Source organism: Cynocephalus volans, chromosome 7, assembly GCF_027409185.1.
Source record: "Cynocephalus volans isolate mCynVol1 chromosome 7, mCynVol1.pri, whole genome shotgun sequence".
Classification (NCBI taxonomy): domain Eukaryota; kingdom Metazoa; phylum Chordata; class Mammalia; order Dermoptera; family Cynocephalidae; genus Cynocephalus; species Cynocephalus volans.
In genome coordinates this window covers 142,567,840-142,585,819 of record NC_084466.1, presented here as the reverse complement: position 1 = coordinate 142,585,819, position 17,980 = coordinate 142,567,840, and the positions used below count along the sequence as shown (strand labels likewise).

General features: G+C 44.8%; 1 protein-coding gene and 1 pseudogene across 1 annotated transcript in view; one reads left to right on the top strand and one right to left on the bottom strand.

Moving 5' to 3' along the window:
- The window catches only part of ACSL5 (acyl-CoA synthetase long chain family member 5), a 40,896-nt gene extending 38,279 nt beyond the window's left edge, over positions 1-2,617 (bottom strand). The window contains 2 exon segments of the mRNA XM_063102009.1: positions 2,480-2,524; positions 2,527-2,617. Coding sequence (XP_062958079.1) covers positions 2,480-2,524; positions 2,527-2,617 — 136 coding nt within the window.
- Positions 2,618-17,584: 14,967 nt separating this feature from the next.
- The window catches only part of LOC134381797 (guanylate cyclase 2G-like), a 39,129-nt pseudogene continuing 38,733 nt past the window's right edge, over positions 17,585-17,980 (top strand).

Sequence of the window (17,980 nt, the reverse complement as noted above, 5' to 3'; positions counted from 1 at the left end):
TTCCAAACTCCAAAACTCATGTATTAATTCAAACAACATGAATTGATAACATGGGAAGTGTCAGGCCCTGCACTGGGGAAGAGCTATTGAGAGAGTCCATTTCTGACTTTAGGACGTGCAGTCACATATGGGAGAAACAGAGCTAGACGCATTTACAGCAGGACATACTGACAACAATGATGCCTGAACTCATGGCTGCTGGGAACACGTCACCCCTGCATGGAGCTGCCAGCACGAGTGTCACCTCCAGCTGCACCCCAGCCGAGGGTCAGTGCATCTGTTGGCTGGGCATAGGAGACAGACAGGAACAGACACTGCATTCCTGGTTTTTAAAACATTGCCAAATCCTGGTTCGGAAACTTACCTGCCTAGGGGTGGGAGAAGTTTTTTTTTTAATTGAGGTGCGGTTCACATAACATAAAATTAACCATTTTGCAGTGAACAGTTCAATGGCATTCAGTACATTCACAGTGTTGTGCAACCACCACCTCTGTCTAGTTCCAAACTATTTTCATTGCCCTGAGAGGAAGCCATGTACCTGTTAAGCAGTCACTCCCCATGCCTCCCTACTCCCAGGCCTTGGCAACCACCAATCTGCTTCTCATCTCTATGGATTTGAGGTGGGAGGATTTTAAAAAAAGAAAATTTCCCCGTTTCTAATTCTTTGGCCTATGTGCTAAAACTAGCCTCATCAGACATTGAGGCACAGCTCACCCTCAGAGCTAAGGGAGCCAGAGTCTAAATTTCAGATCCAATCTATTCATAGTTGTCCAGATTCACTATCTCTAAGCCTCAGTTTTCTCATCTATAAAACAAAGTACCTATTTCATAGGATTGTGTTGAATATTGAGATTTAAAAGCCCGATAAGACACTAAGCACGATGCTGTCCCATAGAAAATGTTCAACGAATGGTAGCCATAATATTTGTATTTATAGAAAAATGTCAACCTGAAAATTATGAAATAAATGTGCAAACTCAGTATCTGCCCAACTAACTATATATGAAAATCTGCTTACAAATTAATTTTCCAGGAAATCTGAAGGAAAGCTAATCCTTCGTGTGAGTGTTCAATGAAGGACAGTTTTTAGCATCCGACTGCCTGAAGCTTCAATCCCAGTGGGACAACTTGCTTGCTTTATGACCTTGAGAAAGCTGCTTCACCTCTCTGATCCTACTTTCTCAACCCTCAAATGGTGAAACTCTCCACCTCAGAAGATTGTCTTAATTAAATATGAGTACCTACTGTGTGCTGGTACTTCAGTGGCTTATCTTCCCTCTCTGCATGCATAGCTCTCTCTCCTTCCTCGACCTCCACTCTCCTGGTAGTACCTATAGCCTCGCTGCATGTTTACTGCTCAGGGGTGCAATGACACACTGATACTGTGGTCTCTTTGTCCTCAAGAAGTTATAGTAGAAGGCTATTTTTATTAGACCCAGCTAAATGCTTGGCTGAAACATTCTACTTGGTTTGGACAGTGTTTAAAACAACTAAATTTGAATGCAGCTATCTGGAGTATGCTTGAGTTGAATTTTTCTAGAGTCCTCACCACCAGCATCTTATTATACACCATTTACTTTACTTATCTATATCACCTGCCTGCTCTATAAGCATTTGCATTCAAGACTCTTGTTTTATTTAGGGTTTTGTTCCTTTTATTAAGCCAAACACACAAGTGATGCTTACAAAATTTTATGCCGTGCCTCTTCTGAGACATATTCTGTGTTCATCCCAAATACTTATTAATTGGAGGGACCACCAGAGAGTGATTGCATGCTAGAATATAAAGCGTGGTATTAAGCAAAACCAATTACCCCATTTTTTTTCTTTTTTACTAAATCAGTCTTTTATTTCGTTTTTAAGACTGCTTTTGTTATAGAGTATCTATCACCTACAAGTTGGAGCTACAGATTCAATCCTACCTTTCAGACCACCAAAAAAGACTGATACCCACAGAAGGTACCAGGGCCCACCTATGGAGTCCCTTCCCAATGCTCACTCCTCGAAGGTCTTTGAAATGCATCTTAGACTTAACCTGTGGCCCTACCTCTAAAGTAAACCCAGCTTCATTCACAAACCATCCTATCAATTTCTTCCATCAGCTCTTACCATAGGAGGGAGTCAAAGTCCAACATGAAAAATGAGAGCAAACCAGCTTCCCACTGGAGAACTATGCCAGATGCTTGGGTCCACAAAATAGGTCTCTGTTGTGGTTCACTTCCCCCAAGAGATGCAGGAGAAAGAAATTCTGATCCATGCCCCACATTCCTCCTTCTCCTCGCCCCTCCTGATACACAGGGTGTAAAGTTGTCCCTTAGAGACTGAGGGAGAGAGAGCATGCCAGGCAAATGGGACACAGCAGGCTCTAGATTCTAAGTTGCTTCACTGAGGTTGGGGTCAGGATGACCCCTCAGCCTCTGTTGCATGCTCCCAAGACCCTGGCTGCATAACGTCCCCGTCCCCCAGATGGTCCCCTTACCCTGTGCAGGGGCTGCATTTCTTGGCGCTTCCAGTGAATGGGGCTTCCTGGCTCCGAGTTCTTCCTGGCCCACGAGTCCCTGTTGCTTTTCCCTCAACCCCGGTTCCTCGAGGGACAGGGTGGCTTCAGAGTGTCCATGCAGGCAGCCAGCCCCAGCTCACAGCATCCCCAGCTCTGCCCGGCTCAGAGCTGTCCTGAGCCAGGCCATGGCCGGGCTTTCTAACGTGCTCGGGGACCTCACTTCCTGGTTTTTCTTTCACAACTGAAAGTGGAAGTGTTCTGACCAGGAGAGAAGCGCCAAAGCTACCCTGGCTCGTTTTCAAAGCCTTTAACCCCAGCCCCTAAAGGCTGAAACAACAACAAGCTTGCAGCAACACAATCTACCCTGTCTGTCCTCCTTTGTTCAGCTACCTCTAAAGCAAGACAGAAAACGAAACTCAAATGACTTGAGGTGCCCCCTCAGACCATGAGTGTCAGAGAAACGGAGGTGACACTGTGTCCTGCTGGATTCGCAGGACAGGAAAGTCCTGCCAGAGGCCACATCAGCCATCAGATTTGTCTCAGGACCGTGTCCTCCTGTTTCAGGAACCCCTCTCCCCAATCCCCAGAGCTGCCTGCTCAGTCCCTGAAGCAGATCTAACCGAGCCAACACAGCCAACAAGCAAGTCAGAATGACAGAGACAGCGAGTCATTAAGTTGATCTGGTTCCTTTTCCTCTGACCCATCAGCTCAGCCTTTCACATCTTACAATTTAAGTTGAGAATGTTTTCTGCTACCTTTCTCACCAGGACCTTCTGGTGAGTAGTCTCCTTTGATTTGCCCAGGGCTATGGCCACAGAGGGGCACTGGAGCTGCCACTCTCAGATTTGGAAGCAGAAATTACATGTTCTCCAGCCCTTCCCTGCCTCCCTGCCCCAGACACCTCAGAATTAAGCAGCAGCAGCATTTTCTCCAGCCTTGATCCCTGCAAGAAGCCTCCCGGGAATTCAGCATGAGCTGGGCTCTTTTCTAGAGCTAGATTAGGATTTGTTCTCTTTCCAGAGAGGAGGTCCTAAAAGCCTCCAACTAAAAAAGCCAGGGAGAGCTGTGCCACATCTCAGAGAGCATAAGAGCTGATCCCTGGCCTCAAAGGAACTCCCTGTGGACATGGGAGAAAGAGGAAGGATGGGGAGATGAAAAAGGTAGCCCCCTGGCATTCTGTCCTCTGGGGCACCTTGCGGCTGGAGAACTTTGCTTGTGGTTAGATTCAGGAGCTCAGCTCCCCACGAGGCTTCCTCCAGAGCAGAGCAGAGGATGGCAGAATGGGTGTCAGTTTCAGCCATTCTAACACTGCTGGGCTCTTCATGGGTTCTCTCTCCTTTTATCAAGCAGAGAAAGGATTCAGAGCCAGGAGAAGATGAGGCTTTACTTTTTTATTGGTCTCCTCCAGGAGCGAATGCTCAAGTTCGGAAAGGTCTGAGTCATTTTAAAGTCCCATCAGAACTGCACTCCTATCCAATACCATGTGCACGTGAGTGACACCGTCGAGATTTCAGGGAATAACAGAAGGCTATGGCAACACACAAGAATTCTGCACGATGGAGTAGGCTTTAGAGACAAACTGATCAGGACTCAAATCCAAGTCACACCACCTGCTAGCTATGTAGCACAGGCCATGCTGTTCAACAGCCCAGCGACACATTATTCATCTATGAAATGGGAGCGATACCTCTCAGCTTACAGGAGGTGGCAGCCAAAGAGGTAACACACATCATGTACCTAGTACAATCCCTAGCACTTAAATAAAATGTCAGCTATGAGTCCCCCCACCTCTTTCATTCCAAATGGGAACCTGCCTCGGTAGCTGATGAATGGCTCTTCTAACCATACCAAGACAGAAATTTGTAAATGGAAGATGAAGGAGACCTACATACTGGTTGTGTCTTTAATCTTTAAAGGTTTTAAACCTTTATTGCATTTAGTGAAATTAATATTCTCTTCCAATTATATCTCCTGCTAGCATTGAGACAGCTCAAATGTCTCCACCCCCTTTCCAATTGAATACTTCTTTGTCTCCCACACAAGTCAGCTGAGATTACTACTTAAGCAAATGTTATTTCACATTATAAAAGAGCCTTAGGCTGAGAATAGACACATGTCCCACCTTCTTACCTCCAAACCACCCCCTTCCCCACAATCGCATAGATATATAAAATACAGAGCAATAGTAGTATTGCAGCTTACTTCAGAAGAATCCTTTCCCTTCCTGTGTCCAGGAAATGTGCCCCTCACAGCTGGCTGTATTGGTTCAGCACCACACTCAGGCACCCCTGCCCTTTCCACAGCTCCTGGGACTGAGCCACACCTGAAGCCACTGTGTACTGTCATAGGTGGCCAGCAAGCTTGCCTGGAAACTTTAAACCTGTTGCAATAGAGGTTCAAAGGTAGACGTTACCTGTTCAAACACTTGTAGTAACCTCTGACAATGAGAAGTAAAGAATTTGGCAAAAGGTTAAACAGAGATTGTTATGTAATGCGCTTAAGAGGGGAAAAGAGAGAGAGAGAGAGAGAGAGAGAGAGAGAGAGAGAGAGAGAGAGAAGGCCCTTAGCTTGGAAAGCTAACATTTAACAAGGGAAATCTTTTATAAAGCCTACACCTCAGGGGAAGAAAAGTGGGTAGACATGGCTTTGCATCTGCTTTTTTGGCATAATATTTGAGACTGAGCTAGGAAGAGGAAAGTCTATATAACAAGAGGGAAAAAAATGTTCCTTGAGTTTAAAGTGAGAGAAAAATGAGAAGCCACTCTAACTGACTCAAGCTATAATTTTAAGATTCAGGCTGAGCAGAGGTCTGCATTGAGACCATCCTTCTTCTAGAAGGGGCCAGTGTCCCCTCCAGAATTAGAACATATCCAAGACAACCAAATAAGCCAGATTGATCTAATGTCTAGAGTGTATTCCAAGGGACAAGCCTAAGTGGTTTGTATTCAGAACACAGAACCGTGGTCACAGCCTGCAGCACTCATAGGCCAGCAGGGTACTTGCTCTTCTGTCACTGCCCAGCCTATACTCCTTTCTCTTTCCATTTTGAAGTCACTAGTCACCATTCTTGATTCCCAAATCACTAAGACTGCAAGGTATCGTTGCTAAAGAAAACAACGGATAGCAGTGAAAGAGGCCCTGGGGTCTGTGTGCACTCTCTACTTTACGGGTGAGGCCAATGAGCCCTTTTTGGGTGAAAGAAGTCACCTGCAGTCATACAACCGGTTAGTAGTCAAGCCAGGACCTGACCCAGAGCCACAACCACTACAGTGCCTTTGGCCCTATTTGGTACTTCCTTGTTGATCAGTGTACATTTCCCTACCAGTAGATCTCAGATACTTGAATGCTTTCTGTATACTACCAGGCCTGCAGAAATTTAGAGAAATGCTGCATTAGGTTTGGTCAGGTGGCCAATGTCAAAAGCAGAAGACAATACCGCTTCCTGCTAACATCTGTGTGGAGGAGTGACTAGCACATTAACAGAGAGGTCTTCTTAGACCAGACTCTCATCGAGGTCTTAGATATATTAATTCTTGAAGGCCACTTTTTGCTACAGAGCCCTAGTCCATCCCCAGTACTTGAAAGAGAAGGGCTTCTAAGAAATGGTGGAAGAAGATACAGCTCAATGGGAACTGGGGGCATGAGTTATCACTTGATTGGACTAAGACCAAGTGGTGTTCATAGCAACCCAATGAATTCTTCTGAAGCCATACTTGCCAAGCCAGTGGTTCCCAAATTTTAGCAAGCATCACAGTCCCCTGGAGGACTTGTTGCAACATAGATTGCTGGGCCCATGCTAGAGCTCCTGACTCAGTAGGCGTGGGTTGGGGTTGGGGAATCTGCATTTCTAACAATTCCAGTTGATGTGGACGCTGCTGGTCTGGGAACATACTTGGTCCACACTGGGCACATCCTTGCTTCAAGCAGCCACACTGCCTTTAATGGACCCAACTATTGAAATCTCAGAAGGGATTGTGTTTGGCTATGGTGACCCTGCAGGGAGGTGGACAAATTGACACAGGGTGGAACTCACTATGTGCTCTATGAGAGAAGTGTTACTCGAGATCAGCCAGCAGGCCACGTCCCAGAGCAGTGCTTTGGCAACAGCAGGAAGTATTGCCACTCACTATCCCACTTCTCCTTTATGTAAATATAAATCAAAGCCACATGATATCACAACTAGACAACCCATGTAGGTATGAGTGTGAGTATGCAGGGAACATAACCTGATTGAACAATCTTAACTTTACTTTTGAGGGTACCTGACACCCTGTATTAATCCATTTCTGTTGCTTATAACAGAATACCTGAAACTGGGTAATTTATAAAAAAATAAAATGTATTTCTTATAGTTATGGAGGCTGGGAAGTCCATGGTCCAGGGGGAGCATCTGGTCAAGGCCTTCTTCTTGGTGGGAACTCTACAGAGTCCTGCGGTGACCAGGATATAACATGGCGACAATGGTAAGAGCTAGAGAGAGCTAACCTTCTTACTTGTTCTCTTTACAAAGCCATCAGAACTACACCCATGACAATCCATTACTCCATGAATGAATCAATACATTCATGAGGGCACAGTCCTCAAGATCCAATCACCTCTTAGAGGTCCTACTTTCCACCACCATATTAGGGGTTAAGTTTCAACACAAGCTTGCAGGGACATTCAAGCCACAGCATTCCATCCCTGTGCCCCCAAAGCTCTTGTCCATCTCACATACAAATACATTCATTTCATTCTCATAGCCCCAAAGTCTTAACTTATTTCAGTACCAAATCAAAAAGGTCCAAAGTCCCATCTGCAAAATTAAAACAAGTTATCTACTTCCAAGATACAGTGGTGGGACAAGCATAGGGTACATATTCCCATTCAAAAAGGGAGAAATTGGCCAGAAGAAAGGGGTAACAAGTTCTAAGCAAGCCTGAAACCTAGCAGGGCAGGCATTATATCTTAAAGCTGGAGAATAATCTCCCTTGACTCTATGTCCAGCATCTTCTGCAAACTGGTGGGGGCCGGGCCTCCAAGTCCTCAGGCAGCTCCACTCCTATGACTTTCCTGGGCTTACCCCATGCTTCACTTCTCCCAGACTGGTGTTGTATACTGGTAGCTCTACAGTTCTGGAGTCTCAGTAGTGGTCCCTCTCCTGTGGCTTTAACAGACATGGCCCTGTTGGGGGTTCTCCTGTGCAACTCCAACCCCACATTTCTTAGGCATTGCTCTAGTAAAGGCTCTCTGTGGTGACTCTGCCCCTGCAACAGATCTGTTTCTGGGTCCCCAGGCTTTTCTAAACATCCTTTGAAATTGAGGTGGAGGCTGCCATGCCTCCCCAGCTCTTGCATTCTGTGAGCCTGCATATTTAACACCATGTGAACACCACTAAGATTTCTGGCTGTACCTTCCAAAGCAGCTGGTCCAGCAGCACCTGGAGCCATTGCAGCTGGAGCCAGGGTGTAGGGAGCAGGATCCTGAGGTGGCACTGGGCAGTAAGCCCATGGAGGATGCCCCAAGGCTGTTCCCTGAAGCCATTTTGTCTTCTTACACCTCTGGGCCTATGATGGTAGGTAGAAGATCTCTGAGATACCTTTGGGGTCTTTTTTCCATTCTCTTGATGATCCTTGTCTTCTGTTCTGATCTCCTTAGCAAACTGTCACCAGGCTCCACCCTTGATATCTTCTTTCAAACACACTTCTTCATTCTTTATGTGGCCAGGCTGAGAGTTTTTCAATTTTTTGCTCTGCTTCCCTTTTAATTATAAATTCTGCCTTTACATCATGCCTTTGCTTCCATAACCCAACATAAGCTGTGAAAAGTAGCCACTCAGCTACCTGAATGCTTTGTGGCTTAGAAATTTCTTCTACCAGACACTCTTGTTCAACACTTTAAAGTTCCACATTCCCTAAAGCCCTTGGGTGTGAATACAATGCAGCCAAATTCTTTGCAACTCCATAACAAGGGGGACTTTTGCTCTAATTTCCAATAAGCTCTTCTTCAATTTATCTGAGACCTCCTCAGAATGGCCTTTACAGTCCATATTTCTATCAGCATTCTGGTTATCACCACGTCCAGGCTCTAAGAGGTTCCAAACTTTTCCTAGTCTTTTTGTCTTCTAAGTCCAGTGCCCTAGCAGGCTACACCATCTCTTGATAAACCATTGTTTCCTATAGCATCTCTCTTAAAAATATGTGTTAGATAAGGCTTTTTTGTTTACAACACTCTGTGTTCCCCCTTCCTCTGCCACAGCCATATGCATTCAAAAATCCAACAAAAAAATTCCCTTTAGATTTGGGCAACCTGAAGCCCCTAAAAGGTGAAAACCTTCATTTTTTAGGCCACCCATAGGTGAGGTGCCTGAGGTGTAGGGAGTCTGACCAATAGCCACAATTCTGACATACTCACACACATGCTACTCTTTTAGGTTTATATCTTCTCCCTCTCATTCCTAGGGGCAAAGGAATGACACATTTAATATCAGCTGTTAATAGAGTACCAGAGGCTAATGTTCCAGAGTTTTATAACACAGTCTGAAAACAGCCAAGATCCCTTGTATGATAGAGGCTGGCAGCTCTTCAGAAGAAGAAACCAGGTTTTCCCCATGTTTTTGAAAGTAGGGAAAAATAGAGAATATAAGCAGGCCAACCTTACACAGCCCCGTTGTGCATTGATATAGCTTCTCCCAGTTAATGAAACCCTTCCAAGCTGCCTCTTAACAAATGTGTAAGGTATAAGTGGGAACGATACCTTCAATATTCAAACCTTCAGTGACTGCTGGGAGCCAGGAACCAAGATAAGCACGTTGACCCTCACAACAAACTTGGAAGGTAGTAATGATTTGTACAGATGAGAAAATAGAAGCTCAGAGAAGTTACGTCACCTTCCTGAGATTCTAAGAGTTTGGTAATGGGATGATAATGGGGGTGGTGCAGTCAAGCATTATTTTCTTACAATTCCATGCTATTCTGCAAAGCCAAGTGATTTGCAGCTTGTCCCTAAAAAGCAGCCCTTCTTGAGGAAGCACAGTTGGTTGCAAAGCAGATTTTAGAGTAGCTTGAGGGGATAAGTCAGGCTGTGTACCTCATGTTATTTGAAGGTCAGAGGATATTTCCAGATTCCAGATACCACTGAACCTAATGAAGTCCTTCTAAAGGAAAGTGGATTTTCTCCTTTTTAAAACCTCTGCCCTCAGAATCTAGAAGATTCATCTTAAACCTTTGGATCCTTTGTTTTAGAATATTTCATTGGATTCAGAATATGAAACAGCCACAAAATAATGCTTACCATAGTTATTTTGGGTGAGGGCAGAGAAGAAATGTGGGGATGAGGAGAAAAGGGGAAAGTGTAAGATGTCTGCAGTAGGGACATGGGGGGCATGGGGGGGCGCTTATTTAGGAAGGATCTTAGGCTGTTTTGGACACTAATTCAAGTCTTTAGAAGTCAGACAACATAACCCAAGAGGAAAGACAAGCAGAGTCCTGGAGCTGTAGGCTGGATCTATTCATATTAACTTACCAATGACGAATCAGAAAGAAAAGAAGCGAGATGTCCCTCCCTAGAGTCAGCTGAACAGCAGGGCAGAAGTTGGGATGACACGAAGTGGGCAAACATGAAGCTGTGATGGACTGACCTTTAGCTTCCTACATGGCAGAGCTGACTGACTTTGAAGTTTATCCTTCTAGTGAGATATGAAAAAGAAGGGGTGAAGTTCCATAAACTCTCTCTTTACAAGTGTACTGTAATTGGCCATCAGAATTCCATACCCATCCTTCCCCTGGTTATCTGATATTTCAAAATGCTAATGACGCTCAAAGTACAGCTTACAGAGCAGCAATCTAAGGTTCTCATGCCAGATCCTCTCTGCAGGCCTTCTAGATGGTCGTGATGGCGATTATTATTGAGCACTTACCACATGGCAGCAGCACTGTGCTGTGAGCTTTGACTGTGACATATCATTTAATTTCACTGCAACCCCATGAACATATTACCATTATGTAGCAGAAGAGGAAAGGCTAAGAAAGGCCAGGTAAACTTCCCAAGGCACATGGCAACAGTTGGCAGAGTCTCAGAGCCAGATTTTGAGCTCAGGTGGCCTCAAGTCCAGAGTCTAGGTGCATATCCATGATTGAGTACCATCCATTTCATGCCCCCTTATAATTTTATGGGTTTGTACAGCATTTCCCTTGGGAATTTTCATTGGCCTCTCAAAGAAAATTAAGAACCATTGCCCAAGAGGAAGCAGGACCCCAACACCAGTCACATGGACCTGATGCCAAGGGAGGAGGAACAGCTGTCTCCCACCCTCCACCCTCCACCCCCAGAAGAGCTTTCCATCTGCCTGGATGTCCTTCCTATCACTGAGCTCATTTCCCACACAAAGCCTCGCTTCACTTAGCTGGAGGGGCTGATGCATCACACATTCCAGCTGTGCGTCCCCCCTGCCAGCTCTTCCTGCTTAATTGTCTGCTACACCACGAGTGCCCACAGCTCCATTCTGAGCTGCGTTGTCCATCCTGTGCCATGGGGGCTTCACAGAGCACAAGGGAGAAGCTGACTCCATAGCTCTGTCTGTAGCAGCTCATTTCCCTCCACTTCAGTCCCTGACAGCAAAAGCTTGGGTGCGCATGCTCGCAAGGCAACTTGCTCCTTCCATGCAGGAAGGACGTGTTACTCAAGCCTGAGCACTTGGTTGATAAGAATGGTGTTTTCCCAGATTGCAATAAAAAGCTTCCTCAAACCCCAGGTACCCCCCCTTCCTCAAACCACACATACAGAGCGAGTTGCCTTGTAGTGTTAGATCTGAGCTTCCTAACCGGTGAGCCATGGTGCAAGTGATGGGCCAAGGGATACTTATCCCCTCAGCACTCAGGTGGCTGGCTGTGCTCATGGACAGCCTCACTAGGGGTCTCAATGTACTTTAAAAATATTATTCTCAGTGTCATGATGTAGGCAACTTGCTCCTTTATCAGCAAGAGCTTCCAAAAAGCATTTGAGTCAGATGGAAAGTGTGAAGGTCCCTGAGAGAGGTGCCAAGCTTAAATGACCAGAACTTTCAACAACCCCATAGGAAATATCACTGTCTCCCAGGGAGTTAGAAGAGTAGCTCAGAGTGAAGATTTAGGCCTGCACTGTCCAATACCATAACCGCTACCCACATGTGGTCACTGAGCACTTGAAATGAGGCAAGTCTGATCGAGATATGTTTAAGTACAAAATACACACCAAATTTTGGAGACTTTGAAGAAAATAACATAAAATCTCAATTTTAAAATGTTGATTACATGTTGAGATGATAATGTTGAGGATATACTAGATAAGTAATCTTACCTACTCCTTTTACTCTTTTAAATATGCCTGCTAGAAAATTTTAAATGATGTACATGACTCACACTATATATTTTTTGGACTGTACTAATTTAGAAACCAAAGGTCCTTTGACTTAATGCCTATAGAATATCAGCAAAAGGTGGTGTGAGCCTGTGGCAGCCGCAAACATGTTGTAACTGCCCCAGTGGAACTTTTTTTCTTTCCAATGACCAGCAGAACTTCATCATCCCATTTAATGCTTGAAAGCTATATATGAGCATGTATATGCAGGTATACATTAAAGCTGTAAATCTAGACATCTTCAGAAGCTTGTAACAGTGATGTCTTTTACCTGTTCCTCTGCTTTCTGCAGCAGCAGCAATTTGTTCCTTGGTATTAACACAGCAACCATCCAACAACAATTTATGATCTTCCTAGCTGAAGCAATAGTCCCTTATTATAAAACTTCTACCACCTACTGTTGTTGCATGCCAGGCAGCATGCTCTGTGCTCTACATCTATTCCTCCATTTAATCCTCACATAACATCATCAAGGTAATTACAAATGAGGAAATTGGGGTTCGGACAGTAAATAACTTGTCCAAGCCAGCCTAAGTCTCATTCCAAAACTTGTGCTCCCAACCATTCTGCCACACTGCCTCCTACAGGAAGGTGGCAGTGAGAAGCTGTGGTTCCCAGGCCATGAATAGGAGCATCAGTACTTGGTGGGGATGACAACACCTCCCCTGTCCCCAAGGCTTTGATGATGTCATCCTCCGCTTTGCAGCTTTTGTTCCCTGGGCTCCCCCCATGGGGAGAGCCACACTGAGTGCCTGGCTACTGAGCAGACTGGGAGCTTTTAACATGAATAGACAGGAAATGCCAGGAAGTGGGAGGGCTACTGGTCTCCCCACACAAGAAGCGTAAGAGGGTGGAGGAGTCAGAAGGGATATCCTGCCTTACTTTAGTTGGTTAGCCACTAGAGAAGCTGTCAGATGGCAAACCTAATGTCACCTAGGCCACTGATTCGCACAGATGGAGAAACATGTTTTTAGGAGTCAAAAGTGTGTCCTCACCAGAGAAAGATGTATTAGAACACGTTCTTTATTTGCTCAGTGTTTGGGACACTGTGACAACAAAGATGTTCTTGGAAAACCTAAACTTTTATGGAAACTGGCTTGGAAATTAATTATATCACTGTAAACCATTAAGTATCTCGCAACTCTGAGTACCCAGAGCAGGCAGCTCCCTTTCCCCCCATGACCTTCTGAAAGTTTTTGCTCTTTGTGCTAAGGTTTAATGGGGTGGGGGTGGGAGTAAGGGTGGCGGTGAGTGGGGTGGGGAGCAGTAATCTGAGAGGCAGGATTGAAGACTACAGAATAACTATTCAGATATAAAAAATCTGGCATTCAGGCCAGACCCACCTGTTAAACTTCAGATTGTGAAGGAGAAAACTTGAGTGTTGAAAAGTATTAACTGGAAGCTCTAGATTTTCAAAAGCAACTGTCCAGGTATCAAGGACTCATTCCTTGTGGAAAAAGGTGTGAGAAAGAGTCTCTCTCAGCAGCAAAGGATAAATATCAGAGGGTCGAAGTACACAGGACACAGGCAGAACCCACATGAGGGAGGCATTCTCTTTCCCTTGCACAAACCTTTTCAGAAACAAAACCGCAGTGTTGTCATCATTCAGGTAAGGGCCATGCCTCACGTTCAGCCTTCTAGGAGCAGTGTGCATGGGGTTACCTGAAGGAGTGGCTTTGAGACCCTTAGGTTTGCAGACCTAAGACACACGATCTCTCAGTTCAATTTCACTCCACTTTCCATTGACTCCTCAAACCTTTGCTTAGGAGAAGCTCCATCTTCAGAAACAGCATCACTAGTATTTGCAAGCACTGACAGCACAACAGTGAAGTCTGGAGTTCACACCCTGACAGGTAATAAGCTACTTCTACTTGCTCTTATTTCGGGATGGTTAGTCCAAGGTGTGCTATACCTTCAGGAATGTTTCAATTAGGAACCTGTAACCAGATCTGAAAAGAAACTCGTCACCATCACCCAGAATGCCACCCAGGAGGACCCGGTTAGTTAGGAATCCACAAGAGTTCTAGGATTTTAGGGCATGAAGCTGGGAAGGTCAGAAGTCTCTGCCCTCTGCCGTCTCTCCACTTCCTAGGTAAGGAAGCTGAGGCGCAGGTACAATCTTATGGACTCGGAGAGTGGGAGGAGCTCCCTTGGCCTCCCTCTCAAGGCAACTGCAGGCTCACCTCATTGTATTCCAAGTGGGCCAAACACCTTTTTCTACCTCTCACCTTCTCCCTGCAGGGAAAGTTAGAACCCACACATTCAAACCTTCACTTTTCCCCTGAATTTGATCAGACCACTGATTTACAAATTGAAGGGAGGCAGGGATCATGCAGGAGGAAGGCAGGTCAGCTAGAAACATGCTGGAGATTTTACTAAAACCCCACCATCCTGGGTACAGTGAATCTTATCTGATTCTGGATGCTGAATAGCTGGGCCTATATCTGATTTATGGCCTAGGCTGGTCAGCATTGAGGACACCATAAATCAGGCTGAAAGAACCCTTCCTCTGTAATCGTCTCTTCAGGAAACAGAGACAGGATAAAGTAGCTAGGAATCAAAGTGCTAACCCCCCTGATGTAGGGAGTCATGCTCTGAATGTCTGCTGGCCAAGCCCAGACTACTTTTGTTCCAAAGCATCTCTGGATGAAACAGTGTGGTCTCCCGTCAGCTACAGTGGTACTGGTGACTTCTAGGCATGAGAATCTCCTAGAAGGGAGGAGGGCTGGAGAAGCAAAGTGAGAACAGTGTGTCCTCTCCAGCAGTCACAGTTCCTACAAACCCCTAACCTGGTTTTAACCTCAGGCCTTTTTGCTAGTTGATTGAGCACATCACACAAATTGGTCCTGTAACTATGGCAACGGTTTTGCAGCTGACGATGGCCGGTACCTGGACCACTGCATCTCTGTCTCTTCCCCTCCAAGGGCAATGGGAAAATACAAAGGGCTGAGCTCAGCAGAGAATAATTAGGGCCCAGTGTGGGTTGCTCCTCGCTTGAGGGATTAAGGCAGCACGAGTTTAACCTCCTGTGCTTTCACTCCACAAGTACCAGTCCGTAGGATTTGTTTTAAATTAAAAACAAATTAAAACAAATTAAAATGTTTTCTTTCTTATCGCAAAGACATTAAGACAAAAAATATAAAAATTAAGATCAGCAAAGCAAAGACAAAACCACCCATGATTTCCAACACCCAGAGAGAGCCACTGTTAGTGGCAACTTTGTATGCTTTTTAAAAAATAACTAAAATGGAATGCTATACATATTGTTTTATAGCATGCTTCTTCGCTTAACAATACACTGTGGCTATCTTTCTGAGTCAGTAAATGTACATCTAAAGTATCATTTTTAATGACAGCACAGTACTCAGTCATGTGGACTCACTGTATGTTATTAATCCAGGCCCTTACTGTTTGATGCAAAGGTCATGTCTAATTTTTGACTGTTAGAAATAATGCTGTGCTTAAATCTGATCATATGATTTTATTTCTTTCGGATAAATGCTGAAAATTGGAATTTCTGAGTCAAAGATACATGTATTTTAAAGATTTGGATTCATACTGAAAAACTGCTATTAATTAACATTCCTACCAGCAATATATGTCTGTTTCTTAAACTCTTACCAACTCTAAACATCATCAACATTTTCTTCTGGTCTTGGAAATGCTGAATTGTAAGCTCCTAAGAATACAAAATATGTATACTTATTATGATTCATAGTAATTTGTGTGCTTAAAGGCCCAGCACTGTGCTAGCTCTGAGGACTGAAAGAGACGTACACACAGTCACTTGGCCCGAATATTCTCAGGACGAATGCAATCTGTAAACACAAAGAATTGAAAATTATCTAGAGTGGGAGTACAAATAAAAGAAGTTTGTATATAGGAGAGGGAGAGGGGACACAGAGTGCATAATAAAATAATGTTTCTAGCACTCTAGTTTTGAGATCATGATTTGTGTAATGACACACCCATCGCCAGCACTCCTTTCCTGAGTTCCTACTGGACGTGTGGCGCTATGCTAATTATGTAATCTCACAGTATCCTTACAACATCCTTCAGAGAGGGGTGTTATTATGCTCATTTTGAAATTGAGAAAGCTGAGGTACAGATTTAGCTGACTGTACAAGGCCATATACATCTGGGAAGCATCTGAGCCTAAAAGATCCATGGAATTCTGCCCATGATTAGAGTGAGGGAGTCTTTGAACTCACGATTTTGCAAATTGACTCTAAGCTGTCCTGGCAGAGCAGAGAGGACAAAAAAATCTCAGTGAAGAAGCAGTTATGGTGAATTTGGTTTGGAGAAAAGCAACCCCCATAATCCACAGGTTTAGAAATGATCCTCTGAGATAGGGCAGAGCTAAGGCTCATTAGTCCCATTCTGGGGGCTTGTTCCTGAGGGAAAAGTAGAGGATTGGCTATTCTTTCCCTCCTATCCCTTCAGATTGCTAGGGTTTCTCAAACCTCGGTGTACTTAGAGATATATAAGGAACAGCGAAATGTGTATTCCCAGAGCAACCCCAAGACATTCCAGTTCAGAGGGCCCTGGAATCTATATTTCTAACCATCAGAAGATACTGATGATGTAGGTGGTTGTTAGCCCGGAGAATCAAAGAAATTCTACTGTACTAACTATATAATCCTGAAATGAATGTGAAACACCAGCCCCTTCCCTTCCAGAGTAATCCAAAAGAAAGCCCATGGTTGTTGAACATTCAACTCTTTATACTGATATGGATTTCCTTGGCTAATGGCTGGGCCGTCTTACCTGGCGATGGCAATGGCCTCTCAAGTACCCTGCTATCCCTGTGATATTTCGGTCAAAAAAGAACTGCTCCCAGCTCCTTGCCCTGACCTGCGTAGAGGGAGGGTTACCATTCATCCATCAGTAACCAATCTGTGGTGCCGTAAGGCCTGGGTCGGGGATACAGACTATACCAGGTTGTCAGTAAACCTTCTCATAGCCATTAGCTCACTTATTCTAGAAAAATATCCTATAAGATGGGTTTCTCAGGTGGTAATAATTATCATTATTACTGTAATCAAAATCATCAATCATCACTATCATCATCATCACCATTATCAAATCTAACACTGATGAAATGGCACTCCTTGCCCAGGCATTGTGCCAAGGACTAGACTCATATGACAGCTTTTAATCCTCACCATATCACTTTGGGGGAACACCCCATACAGTTTTGCTCTCATTTTACAGATCAGGAGATGAAGGCATAGAGAGAGGAAGTAATATGTCCTGGGTCACCACAACTAACATTCGATGGAGTCAGAATTCCAGCCTAGGCCATCTGAATGCATTTGAGTGGTTCCCATGATTCTTATTTTACTGGCAGAGAGGGACAGAGTGGTCACATGAATTGCCCAGGAGCATGAAGTTTGTCAGTGGTGTCACTGGATCAATAACCAGGGCCTTACTGACTCCCTGTCCTGGCCTCTTTCTGCAAGACTGCTCCTTCTAGATCATGTTCGGACAGACTCTGAAAATGGAGGGTTTTGGTTAATTAATGGCACTGAGTAGAAAGCAAGCTGTGGTCCTCAGCGAACTCTTCACTGTCATATACATTCTTGGCATAAGTGGTCAGGAGGCTGAGCCTCTCAGAGCTCTGCAGTGATACAGGTGTTAGATGCCATCCATGGCTCCCAGGATGGCTCCTGAGGCCCCACTTGAATCTGTTCTCTGGGGGTTAAATGCCATGCTGATCAACCAACACTAGTTCTGATGCTCTTTGCCAGCATGCTGGTGACTTCACTTGAGGCTGCTAAACTCACTGTGGGATTCCAGCCCCCCTGGAATATCTCCCACCCATTCAGGGTGCAAAGGCTGGGTGCAGGCCTCCAGACTGCCATAGACAAGGTCAACTCAGAGCCAGTGGACCTCAGAAACTTCAGCTGGGAGTTCACTGACACCAACTCAGACTGCAGCGCTCAGGAGTCTCTTGCTGTTTTCATCAACCAGGTGCAGAAAGAACAGATTTCTACCCTGTTCGGACCAGCATGCCCAGAAGCAGCAGAGGTAGTGTATATAGCTATCTGGAAATTTTCACTGAACTTCATTGGAAGAAGTGGTCTTAAAGATGATGGTACAGAT